This window comes from Thamnophis sirtalis, unplaced genomic scaffold (assembly GCF_051295495.1).
Source record: "Thamnophis sirtalis isolate CommonGarterSnake01/CBP01778 unplaced genomic scaffold, rThaSir2_p1.2 scaffold_8, whole genome shotgun sequence".
Classification (NCBI taxonomy): domain Eukaryota; kingdom Metazoa; phylum Chordata; class Lepidosauria; order Squamata; family Natricidae; genus Thamnophis; species Thamnophis sirtalis.
Window position 1 is genome coordinate 30,798,199 of NW_028261388.1, and position 12,542 is coordinate 30,810,740.

The following is a 12,542-nucleotide window of genomic DNA, read 5'->3' on the forward strand; positions in this document are numbered from 1 at the left end:
TCATGTGTGCAAGCTGGGTGTGCACGCTGACCACTTCGGCCCTCAGCGCCAAAAAGGTTAGTCATCACTGTCATAGGCTATTCCATTAACTAGGAAGTACATGCTTGTACATATTCAAGATTCTGAAATCCTTAAAAAATTTTTTTATCTCCTACGCATCAGGTCTTTTGATTTATTCTATCTCTTCTTGTCCCCACCAGTGATCCCAGGACTAGGATGATTGTTATTATTGCTACTTTTATATGCTTAGTACTTATCTGTCAGGCACAAACAATCCAGTGACTCCGAGATTCAGGTCCATTAGTTCCTTTACTGTCGATTCCACTGCACACAAGACTCTTACCAGATTGCCTGCTTTCTCCCGGGAAAGCCAGATAAAGACTTAAACAATTGATCTCACACATTTCTTACCACCTATGGAGTCCATACTGGCATACTTCAACTGCCCCCACCGTGACTTACTTACTTCCGGGCGTTGATTCCATCTATCTGCCCAACACCACGTGTAAGACTTGTGATAATATGAGAAGAATGCATGGTAAAGAACTCAAGAAAGCTAAAAGTAATAATCGCAATAAATCGCTCCTAAAACAGCGTCTGAGAAAGTTTTTAGACTCTGGTTTGCTTGTCCAATTTGTAGTACCCCACTCCTCTCCCACACGGGAGATATTCCCTAAGCAGGAAACATTGTTCTCCTGGTTCCACTGATGTCACAACCCTGAATGCAGTCCTCTTAAAAGCAGAGGTCTTCAAACTTGTCCACTTTAAGACTTGGGGACTTCAACTCCCAGAATTCTCCAGCCGGCTGGAGAATTCTGGGAGTTGAAGTCCCCAAGTCTTAAAGTGGACAAGTTTGAAGACTCGGTCTTAAAGCAACGGGTCATACAGCCCCACCTGCGAAACTACTCCAGTCTTTCTACAAAGCGCGCCAGTTAAAACAAGAAACGGCACGAACAGGGAAACGGCGACCTATCAAAATAAAGCCAGCGGCGGTGTGGCCTGAATTAAGCAATCCGATTGGCTGCTCTGCAATCCACTCGTAACCTCTCCGCTCCGTTGATTTGGACTTCCTTCTTTCCCTTCCACCCAATCGCAGATGCCAACCAAAGCGAGTAAGCGGGACTGTTTACTGCGCAGGGCTAAGGTGCCTTTGGTCGCGTGGGTTGCCGGTAGGATATCTGAGCTAACTAAGCGACTGCGGTCCGGAAGCCGCGGCTGAAAGCGGGATTTTGCGTCGCCCCAATTGCGGGGCTCGTCAGATGGAAACGCCGGGTATCTTGGACGGACTCCGGTCTCGGTTGTTCCCTGGGCGCGTGAGGCGGCCCCCGCGGCGTTTTGGTTGGGGATTTCCTACGACTGTGCTGTGCGGCTACGGTTTCTTTGCCAACTTGCGACCTTCGGAACCTTTTCTCACACCTTACTTGTTGGGCCCGGACAAGAACCTCACGGAAACCCAGGTGAGATCTCTTCTCTAATTGGCCCAAAAGTGATACCTCCCCCCCCCCCAAAGGCAACTGGACTTTGTTTTTCCTTGAGGGCGTTTCGCTTCTCATCTAAGAAGCTTCTTCCGCTCTGACTGAATGGTGGAGGATGGAAGAATGGAGGGCAAAGATAAACCTTTACGGAGCCTCAACGACTCTCAGAAAGAATGCTTACCAGCAGATGACTGCAAGGAATATAAATCAAAGTCAAAATCATTTCTGGTTTCAATTGTATACTAATTTTTTTTCTGAATTAATTATACGTGTGTGTGTGTTTCTATGTGTTCATCAAACATGATAAAAGGGCTCCTTGTTCGCATTTGCAACATACATTTGAAATTCCTTCATACACTTCAGATAATATTCTGGTCACAAATACCAATGATATATCATTTTATAAAAGTTGTTCTTTAAGACACTAATGTGTGAATTTCAGTCCTTTCATCCACTTATTCTACCATTGTACAATTTGTATATTATAACCAACATTTCTACTCTGTTTTGTCATGCATTCTTTCACTTGTTTTTTCATTTCAAATTTTAATAAAAGTTTATAAATGTTAGCAATTATATGTTCATTTCTAAGTAATTCTGTTCTACATTTATTTGTACAGTATTCAAAACCAATATAGATATAGACACAGAGATATATAAAGGGAAATTTGCATTTTATAAAGATAATATCCCTTTTTTTGTAGGTCTTCAATGAAATTTATCCAGTATGGACATACTCTTATTTAGTGCTGCTGTTTCCAGTCTTCTTGGCAACCGATTATCTCAGATACAAGCCAGTCATCCTTCTACAAGGACTAAGCCTTATAGTAACATGGTTTATGCTTCTCTACTCTCAAGGAATTCTAGCTATTCAGTTCCTGGAATTATTTTATGGATTAGTGACTGCAACAGAAATTGCTTACTATTCTTATATTTATAGTGTTGTGGACTTGAACTTGTACCAGAAAGTCACAAGCTACTGTCGAAGTGCTGCCCTTGTGGGCTATACTGTGGGCTCTGTCTGTGGACAAGTCCTAGTGTCTGTTGTAGGTTGGTCCCTGTTCAGTTTGAATGTGGTGTCACTTACTTCTGTATCTATTGCCTTTGCAATAGCTTGGTCTCTGCCCATGCCACAGAAAAGCTTTTTTTTTCACCATCGCTCAAGCCTCCAGGTCAGTAAGGAGATGAAAGTTTTAAATTATAAAAATGGAACAATTATTCAACACGATCCTGCTTTAAAGAAGGTTCCTGGGTTGGAAGATGTGGAATTGAAGATTCCATTAAATATAGAAGAACATCCCGCAGAGGAGCAAGTAAGTACTAGTCCTTTTGCATTGAGGGGTATGTAGAAAATATAGTCTGCCATTGAGCACTTGTTTTCAATTGGATTAACTTGCGCTAATCAATAGCCTGTTCCCCTTTGATGCTCATTCTGGTGATGAGATTTTAATCAAAGTTGTGTTGGTGAGATCCTATTGCCTGCCAAAACAAGGACATTTCAGAATATAGACAAAACCAAATATGCCAATATGCACAAAATCTAATTACTTGCGGGAAACACCATTTTGGGGGGGGGGGGGGAGCTAATCCATTTACCTTCCAAGGCAGGCTCCTAGCTATATAATAGATTCTTCCAAGAAGAGTTTAAAAAAAGCTATGGCTAGTCTTAGCCCAGGGCAATCTAGACATCATTTAATGAAAATCTGAACATAACGTTAAGGATTAGTTGGGGTGGGAAAAGGGTCATCTTGGCTTTTCTGGTTAGAACAAAGGTAGAAAGGCTTTTCATTTTTCAGCTTGTCTGATTCAGAACAAATCTTTCCCTCCCCCCACCCTCTTTTTTTTGTGTGTGAAGAAAACTACTTGCACTACAATGTGACACATTTCTTAGATTTCTTAATCACACAATGCACAATGAGATAATAAAAATTAGGCTACAAAGTGGCAGACTGAGTTTAAGTCCCACCTTAGCCATGAAAGCCAGCTGGGTGACTTTGGGCCACTCATTCTCTCTCACCCAAGCTACTTCACAGGGTTGTTGTTATGGGGAAAAGAGAAGGAGGAAGGTGTGTTGGATAACTTAATCTCCTTGAGTTATTTGTAAAAATAATAAAGTTGGAGTACAAACAAGCAAAATAAATAAAATGATGACTGGAAAATAATGTATACGCTTCTATATTGCCAAATGCGTAAGTTTCTAGTGGTAAGTAGAATAACAAAATACGTTATATCCAATGCTAATTAGTTTGTGGTTTCTTTGCTTTGTGTTTATTTGGCTTATATATCTCAACCCATTTTAAGTATAATTGAGAAAAGACAAGTTTTTCTTGCTTAGTGTTTCTATCTGATGTATAGTACCTTATTCATGGGCAATAAATCTGCCTGTTTGTCCCACTAACAGATAGTTTAGGGTTGCTGTTTTAATGTAAAATGCTAGAAATATTGTTAATATTTTGATAATATTCTGAAACCAAATATGAAAGCATGTTACTTAAATGTAATATTTGGTCATTTGTGGTGTACTGGCTGCTAATTACTTTTGGTAACTCCTTATTCTATAATTATGGAGCAACCATAGACAGATGGTCCTTATCATTTGGATTGAAGAAAAGAGAAAAGTTGGGTGGTGGGAAACTAACCAGAAGAATGTTGTAGCAAGCCATTGATACATTGTTGCTAAGAAACCTACAGTACATATCTACAAAGTAAGGATTTTGTAATATTTTATGAAGGACTGTGACATTTACTCATTTATACTTTTATTCTATTTTGAGATAAAGAACATAGCTCTAATTTTAATGATAAATAATAATCATTTGGCCTAGGCAAGTCAAAAGGTTGGACAGCCATGCACTATATGTTTTTTAAACCCATATACAAAAATTGATTAATTCTAATCTCAACATATGCCTGATTCAATTGTGGATGCAAAATTTTGGCTTTTTCCGTAGATTTATTGAAATTCATTTGTTGCTCTAATATAATTATGTGCAAGCAACTAACAGTGATGGCATTACTATCTCTATGTTCAGAGACTTTACACAGAATGTATGATAACTTTGTGCTGTGAGCTCTTTCTATATTACATATAGTCATTGGGTTAGACTAGCAGTTGGGATCAGAATTTTTATCACTAAACAATGCAGGCATAAAGGATGATGTCATGTGACCATGCCACTAAGCAACTACAGTTTGAGGACCTCACATGTCATTAAGCAAGGACCTCATGTGAATGTGCATTCCAATTCTTTCTGGCTTCTGCACTAACTGCTTATGGGAAGCTAGCAGGGAATATCACAAATTGTAATCACACGCCTGCAGAATGTTGCAATGGCCAGAAGTATGAGCAGGTTGCCGAGTGTCCTGGATTATGATCATATGACTTTAGGGTTGTTGCAATAGCCAGAACTTCAAGGACTGGTCATAACTACAACTTACTCAGTTGATTGCAGACTGAATGGTTGTTAAATGAAGACCACTTGTACTGAAGGATTTTGTGAAAAATGTTCTACATATCTCTCTTTGGCCTACACAGTACTGAGTGTGGAAAGAACATTTGATTTTTTTATGTTGATTGTAGTCATGGTGATCCTTTGAGAGAGCCTGTGGTTGTTTTTAATTCATGGAAAGTAATTAAGGTACTGAGAAGTACCATTCACCTAGCAACAAGGTCATTTATATGGGAGAGATGAGTGATATGAACACCAAACTTTGTTGTTCAAATGTATCATATTTAGAGTGCCATTAATTATCTTATCCACCTATATTGTAAATGTTTGCCCACACTGAGCTGAAGCAAAGTATTATTTGTACATGCTAAATAGTCCAAGCTAAAAATTTCTGAAGCAGTTGGTGATCGTTTTCTTGTGAACCATTTCTATTATTATCAAGCATCGCTTAGCCATCATGTTATTCAGCCTTTTTATGGAATTACTCAACAGATGTATTAAAAATCTGACCATTGCTTGCTTTGTTTTTAAAGTGGTAAAGGAAAGAGAGCTTTTGCAGAACTACGCAAAATAATGTTTGAACTTGCACCGATTTTTATGAAATGAAGGTAGTCAGTGGTACTGTATGCTTCTGAAAACCTTGGGAATAATTGAGAGCCTGCCTGATGCTGACAGGAAAAATATATGAACTGAATACCAATTTCAGAATAATTGCTTAAAATATCCTCCTGTGTAATAGCAAATGTTTGCATAAATGTAACTAGTTTACTCATAGTTTAATTTAGTAAAAAGGTCCCAGGCAATAGAAAGACATATGGATGAGGGAAGCAATGTGTCTGCCCCTTTTACATTTAATCTGTGCAGGATTATTGATTGGCAGAATACTGTCCCCAGAATTGACAATACCAAATCTTTCCACATTTATTAGAATACAAAGCTGTATTTAGTGTTACTTTCTAGTATTTCATCTAGTGATAGAAATAAGCCCAAAAGAAGAGTTAAGAGCATATTTCAGCAAGCAGAAGTATGGTCAGAGAATGATTTGCTCTGTGGACATTTCATTCATGAATGAAAATTATTCATACTTTCCACATAGGAATGATCATTGTTCTCAGCTAATACAAAGCTCCAGCATTTTCTCTATACCTAAGGAGAAATGAAAACTGTGATATTTGTTGTGAATTCTTCTGAAATATATGAATAATATTCTCAGAGTTTATCTGGATCAGTACTATTTCAGTTGTACTATGGTAGACATAAAAGACAATTCTGGTATATTTTAGTTTATTTTTTATTTATTTAATCCATATAGGAGCAAAAGGTGAACATTATGAAGGTAATCAAAGAACTCTGGCAGGACTTCTTACAGTGTTACTCTTCCTGGCCTCTGGTTTGCTGGTCTGTATGGTGGGCCCTGTCAACATGTGGCTATTTCCAGGTCATCAATTATGCTCAAGGCATGTGGGAAATTGTGTTGCCTTCTCAGACCTCTGAGATCTATAATGGTGCTGTGGAAGCAGTTTCCACATTGTTGGGTAAGCTGTTTCTTAACTTGGCTTTCTTCTGATCAACGAAGTATATTGTTGCATTTTGGAATTGTCAAAACTAATATTTACTAATTTGTATAAGGAACATTTTGTTTAAGGGCATTCTACTACATTGCTATTAAGTGAATCCATGTGATATTGTTTTTATTAGCAATTTAGTCATAGTTTTGAACTATTATATCAGAGGTGTCAAACTGGATTTCTTTGATGGCTGGATCAGCCTTAGTTAGCCTTCTGTGCCCTGTTTTGGCTGCCAGGGGCACCACAAGCTAGTCCTTTGCTATTTCCAGGCCGGTCCTGCAGACTAGATTTAAGCACCCTGGGGCTGGATCTGGCCTGTGGGCCTTGAGTTTGACACCCTGTATTATATGGAGATGGTAGTATTTATAGAGCCTTCTGGAGAAGATATCCATAATAAATCCTAGTTTCCTTCTTTCTGCTGATGTGATAAGAAAATACTTAGCAAAACTATTACTGATTTGAATTTTCTGATTTTGATCGCTGGAAGATTCCCTTTAAAAAGTTTTCAAAATATACACTGTACTGGACATGATTATTCTTGTACTCTTAACTTGTTTGGATTTTCTATGAATAGGTGCTGTGGCTGTATTTGCTGTGGGATACATAAAAGTATCTTTTCTTACTTGGGGTGAAATAGTCTTAGCCATGTTCGCCTTCTTCATTGCTGCAGCTGTGTATCTCATGGACACTATTCATAACATTTGGGTGTGCTATGTTTCGTACATGGCATTTCGAATTGTCTATATGCTGCTCATTACAATTGCAACGTAAGTACACTTGCATATTTCATCATTTTATAAATTTTCAATCTTGCCATTGCTCAGATATCATACATGTATGATGAGATTGCAAATCCTCAAAATTCTAAATAATTTAATGAGAGAGGTATCCTAGTACATATGGAATGTACCATGTTGAGGAATGTTGTCATATAGCTTTTGGAGTAGATTAACTGTGTTTGTCTGAAAGCTTCAGTTCTGTCACAATGAAGCTATTTAATAGCCAAATAGCTAAAATAGGTTTGAACCTGTTTTCACCACCTGCTGAATTACAACGTAACAAAAAGCAGTGAATTTGTTTAGTTAAAATGGGGCTGGAAGTTGGGAATGTAACACAATGTATCTATGTCTTATAAATTTGTAAATGTGCTGCTCTTCTGGAACCTCTAACCTAAGCAGATGTTGGACTGGTACACTAAAGTTTTATGGAAGCAGATGAGAATCCTTTTAAATGTCAAGATAAATATGGGAAGTGCTTGAAGGCTGAAACTGAATATCAGTTTGTGAAAAAGAAAATATTTCTGGTTATACATAGTATAACCAGTAATCTAAAAGTTTTCGGTTGATTGTGATAGACACAACTGACCTTCTGATCCTCAAACTTCCAGCGAAGACCTTTCTTCATTCCAGAAGGCATTTAATACTGGAGTGATTGCTGCATTGCTTGATTTTATTCTCATCCATAGCTATTTGGTTCTTTCGAGCTCTGTTCAGGTTTAATTGAACCTTTCCCTTACTCCATTACATATCCTAGCTCTTTTCTTCCATTATCTATAACTTTTATATAATTTTGAATGCCATTGTCTCCTTTAAGTTTGTGGCTTTTAATATTCATCAGCTCTCCCCAAATCCAATTTTCTGCTGTAGTTATTATTTGTTTTATAGCTTCTGCCTAGATGACACTAAATTATTGAGAGAAGTTCAGTGGCTTTGAACTTCCCTTTGATATTAGGAAAGGAAATGTTATTTTAGTTTGTAAATTAATGAATTAAGTTTATATATAACAGAACAGAGACAATCCGTGCCAGTTGTGGGCAACCTCTTACTTCTCAAACTTGATCCACTTGTCTTAAAAATGCTCTGTATAGGAAGAAATAGGAGTGTTTTCTTTTTTCCATAAAGCAGAAAACATGTTCCTTATTTTCTATTTCATTCCTTCTAGGCCTTCTCCAAGGGGAAATAGGGTACAGCTTCAGTATAAGGAATGGTGCTTTGAGGAAGGGGGTTATTAGTTTCCTAAACCTTATTTCAGTTGAGCGTTCTGGGAATGGAATAGTGATAGGGAGTTCCCTACTTCTAGTCTATGAAAATATGTAAAGACAAATTAAATATAGTTTTTTTTATAGTTGATTCTCATTATTCACAGATTCTTTACTTGCAAATATGCCTACATTAAAATAAAATGAAAACATACGTTTGAAAACTCTTTTGCCTGTAGATTACTTTGCCTTTGTCTCTTTTTCCTTTTTCTCAATTTGGGGTTTGATGTGCTTCAGAACTCTTGGCTAGAAAATTGTTTGTTTTTTTAAACAGACATAAGGCAAAAGAGGAAGAAAGCAGCACTCTCCTACCTCATATGTTTCTTTAAGGTTCAGAAATGTCTGTGTACAAAATAAATGAAACTCACAATAAAAAATTTATGTAACCAATATGGTTACATTTTGATGATAACCTGCAGATGATAAATGAAATATGTTGTTTCTTTAAGTTCATCTTTCTTTTCTTTTTGTGAAGGTTCCAGATTGCTGCAAATCTAAGTGTAGAGCGCTATGCCCTTGTATTTGGTGTTAATACCTTTATTGCACTGGCATTGCAGACAGTACTCACATTCATAGTTGTTGATGCAAAAGGTCTTGGCCTTGACATAATAACACAGGTAAGATTCATTGATTTTGATTGGGTGGAAAGAGAGTGGACAACTTTTCATAACTTGTTAGACTTCAGTTCTCATATGCTCCATAATCAAATATTCTCTAATATCATCATTGATATTGGAGAACCATTTAACACCATTTAAAAAGGCTACTTTTGAGTAACTTCAAAATGTGAAAGGCCTTATAAGTTGCTTTTGGAGGGTTAAAAGTACATTGCCCCCTCTATTTTAAGAGTTTTTTTTAACATTCTTAATACAGATCAGAATTGTGACAAATTGTGACCCATGTAGCTCAGCCTACATGGGAAAAAATAGACATGTATGTCCTAATCACCTCATGACCCACGTAGTTCCATATGGACTGCCCTCGAAGTTCATCAGAAGCTATAGATGGGTTAAAATATATTGGTATCAGCAGTAACAGGCTTTAATATACGCCTAGTTATTGCTGCTACATGAGCTGCCATGTAGCTTCCAGGTGCAATTCAAAGTACCGTGTTTCCCCTAAAATACAACCTGACCTGGCCTTGCCACATTTTTTGCATGGGCAAAAATATAAGCCCCCCCAAAAAAATAAGCCCCCTGGACAACCCTCCCTTCCAGCCAGGCGGAGCACAGCTCACCGACCTAGCGGTATCCCAAAGGCATCAAGTTGCAGGAGCCGGGGGGGGGGGGAAGGCGCTCACGTTGCTGCCTTCAGGATACTGCTAGATTGGGGAGTGGCATTCTGCCTGGCCAGAGGGGGGAATTGCCGGGCGGCTGCTCCCTTGCGAGTGGGCACCCGAAGAGCACAGCCTCAGGGGTGAAGCAGCCATGAAGTGACCACGCTCACGAGCAGCCATCCGGCAAACCCCCTCTCTAGCTGGGCAGAGTGCCATTCACTGACCTAGGGGGTATCCCTAAGGCACCAAGACGTGTGGCGCTCTGCCAACCCCCCAACTCCCACGGCTTGGCACATTCGGGATACCCCCTAGGTCAGTGCATGGAGCTCTGCCCGGCTGGAGAGGGTGGTTGTGTAAGCGCCTGTTCTGCCCCCAGCTTGCATGCCTCCCATGCTCTGGCCCAGCTCTCCCTGCAGGGCCAGGGCGCCGCAGCTGTTTTCGCTGCCGCCACCTGCTCTAAGCATAACTTCTTCTCCGGCTTCCAAACTCTGGAACTTGGCTTCCGATTCTTTCAGCAGCGGCTGCTCTGGGAGTGCGCTCTATGGTTGTGGGCTGTATGGCAGCCGCCCAGCAACCCCAAAACAATAAGCCCTCCTCTGATAATAAGGCCGAAGCCATATTTTGTGGGTCAAAAGAAAATAAGACCCTGTCTTATTTTCGGGGAAACACTGTACAGGTCATGACTTATATAGTACTTCATAACATAGGTCTGGTTATCTACAGGATTAACTATCTCCAATAATTTCTGTCCACCTGGAATGGATGCACTACAGATTGAATGTTGCTATCTTGTGGGAATGAGGAAATGTGCCTTTTCTGTCACATCTCCTATTTTCTGGAATAGCATTCCTAAAGACATATGTATGGTTCCTCCTCCCTTAAGGTACTGGAAACACTTTTGACCTGGCAGTGTTTCCAGACTTGGGGTTAGCCGACCTCCTTTCATGATATTAATATTTTCCTTAATATTTTTGACTGTTATGCTCTGTTATTATATTTTTTATGTTTTGGGGATGTTGTAAGCCACCCAGAGTCTTCTGAAATTGAGCGGCTATAATAAATCTAATAATTATGATTCTTGAGGCAGAAGGTCTAAAAGTTGCCTTTCTCCAGTTGTGTTTAAAAAATCCATAGCAAATTAAGTTATTTTCAACCTGTTTTGTGATTGTACCTGTTATGAGAGAAGTTAGTGAACATTAAATTCTCAAATTTCTAAATCTTCTTTTGTTTTTTGTAGTTCATGATCTATGCTGGCTACTTTGCTGTCATAGCAGTATTGTTCCTGATAAGTGGCACATACAGTATTATCAAGAATTTCTGGAGAAAGGAAAGGAGAAATGATGCTGTTGCAGATGATGCTTAAAATACAAAGGATGAACTAATTTGATAGCTGGTGGGGCAAAACTATATTTAAATATGATGGTTTATATTTATGAAACTATTGTTACTTTAAAACCACTATCTGTATTGTATTGGACTCTATTTGTACTATATTAGTAGCATATGTTAGTAAAATGCATTTATCTTATATAAGTAAGAATGCTGTATTTAACAACATTGCATCAACGTGCCTTTTGTAGACAAAGTCTACACAGGGAGGCGGGGGGATCTGTTTTTTCCTTTAGCCAGACCATAAAACTGTAAATGAAAAGTGATGTTTTTTTTAAAAAAGCATAGCTTAGCTATCCTTTCGGTATTCTTTATATGTTGACTTTTAGAAACCTAAAACTGTGGCACAGTGATAGAACTGCAATCAGCAGCATTCTTTGAAACAAATTGGCCATGGCAGGATACTGCTCAGTTTTGGTAATTGCACATTCTGAATAACAATTAGACTTTTCTGTATAAGCAATCAAAATATTTTTCACTCTGTAGAGTGATTTTGATAAATTTAGAGATTTTAGTTCTCTTTTTTTGCCATTCCTGAAGTGTCAAGTGTATATCCTAATTTATTAATATTAAAAGACAATGATTAACAGAAGCAGAAAACCTCCTGGGATTCAAATATAGGTTGTCATTTGGATAATTTCTATTGGTCATATTAAGCCTTTCAGCTTCTCCAAAGAAACTTTTAAATTTATGTATTCATGCTATTGTTAGTAGACTTTCACAATGTCTGAGTAAAAGAAATGGCAGCTGTATCATTCTGCATTATCTGTCCAAGTAATAGAAATTGTCTTGATTGTTGATTCTGCCAATGATGATTGTATTTTTGAATTGTGGAACCAATGCATACAACAATACTAGATAGGACATCATTACTTGGATTGTTTTGGTGTTTTCTAATACATCCATAATTTGGATTTATTAAAATCCTCTGGGGTGATTTTTGGAACCTTCTGGGGTTACCTAATGTAGACTAGATATTTCATAATAAGTGCAGAAAAGGAAAAAAAGTGCAGAAAAACACAGGAAGTTCTATTTGTTCTTTAAATTTAGAGAAGGAAGAGTTCATGTGTACTTTTTGGCTTGTGGGGGGGAGTTGATTTTTTTGGTTTTTTATTCCCTTCCTGCCAGTTACATTGTCTAGCAGGATTTGCTTCAGGGGGTTGGATTAGTTGCTAAAAATACCAGCCTTGGCTATATGATGAAAAAGTTCAGTGACGTGCGGTGAGGTTTATGGCTGGTGAGGCACTGACACAGGAGTTTCAATTTTTTTTAGACTTGTGGACTTCAACTCCCAGAATTCCACAGCCAGGCATGCTCAGTTCCGATTTAAAGCGACAGCATGTTTTT

General features: G+C 38.3%; 1 protein-coding gene across 1 annotated transcript; it reads left to right on the plus strand.

Annotated features, from left to right (window-relative positions):
• The first annotated feature begins 1,120 nt into the window (after positions 1-1,120).
• On the plus strand, positions 1,121-11,944 carry SLC19A2 (solute carrier family 19 member 2). The gene is made up of 6 exons (XM_087721361.1): positions 1,121-1,457; positions 2,180-2,788; positions 6,237-6,459; positions 7,067-7,259; positions 9,006-9,147; positions 11,044-11,944. Exons 1-6 carry the CDS (start codon positions 1,260-1,262, stop codon positions 11,167-11,169), a joined length of 1,491 nt encoding a protein of 496 aa, XP_087577487.1. The 5' UTR covers positions 1,121-1,259; the 3' UTR covers positions 11,170-11,944.
• The last annotated feature ends 598 nt before the right edge of the window (positions 11,945-12,542 follow it).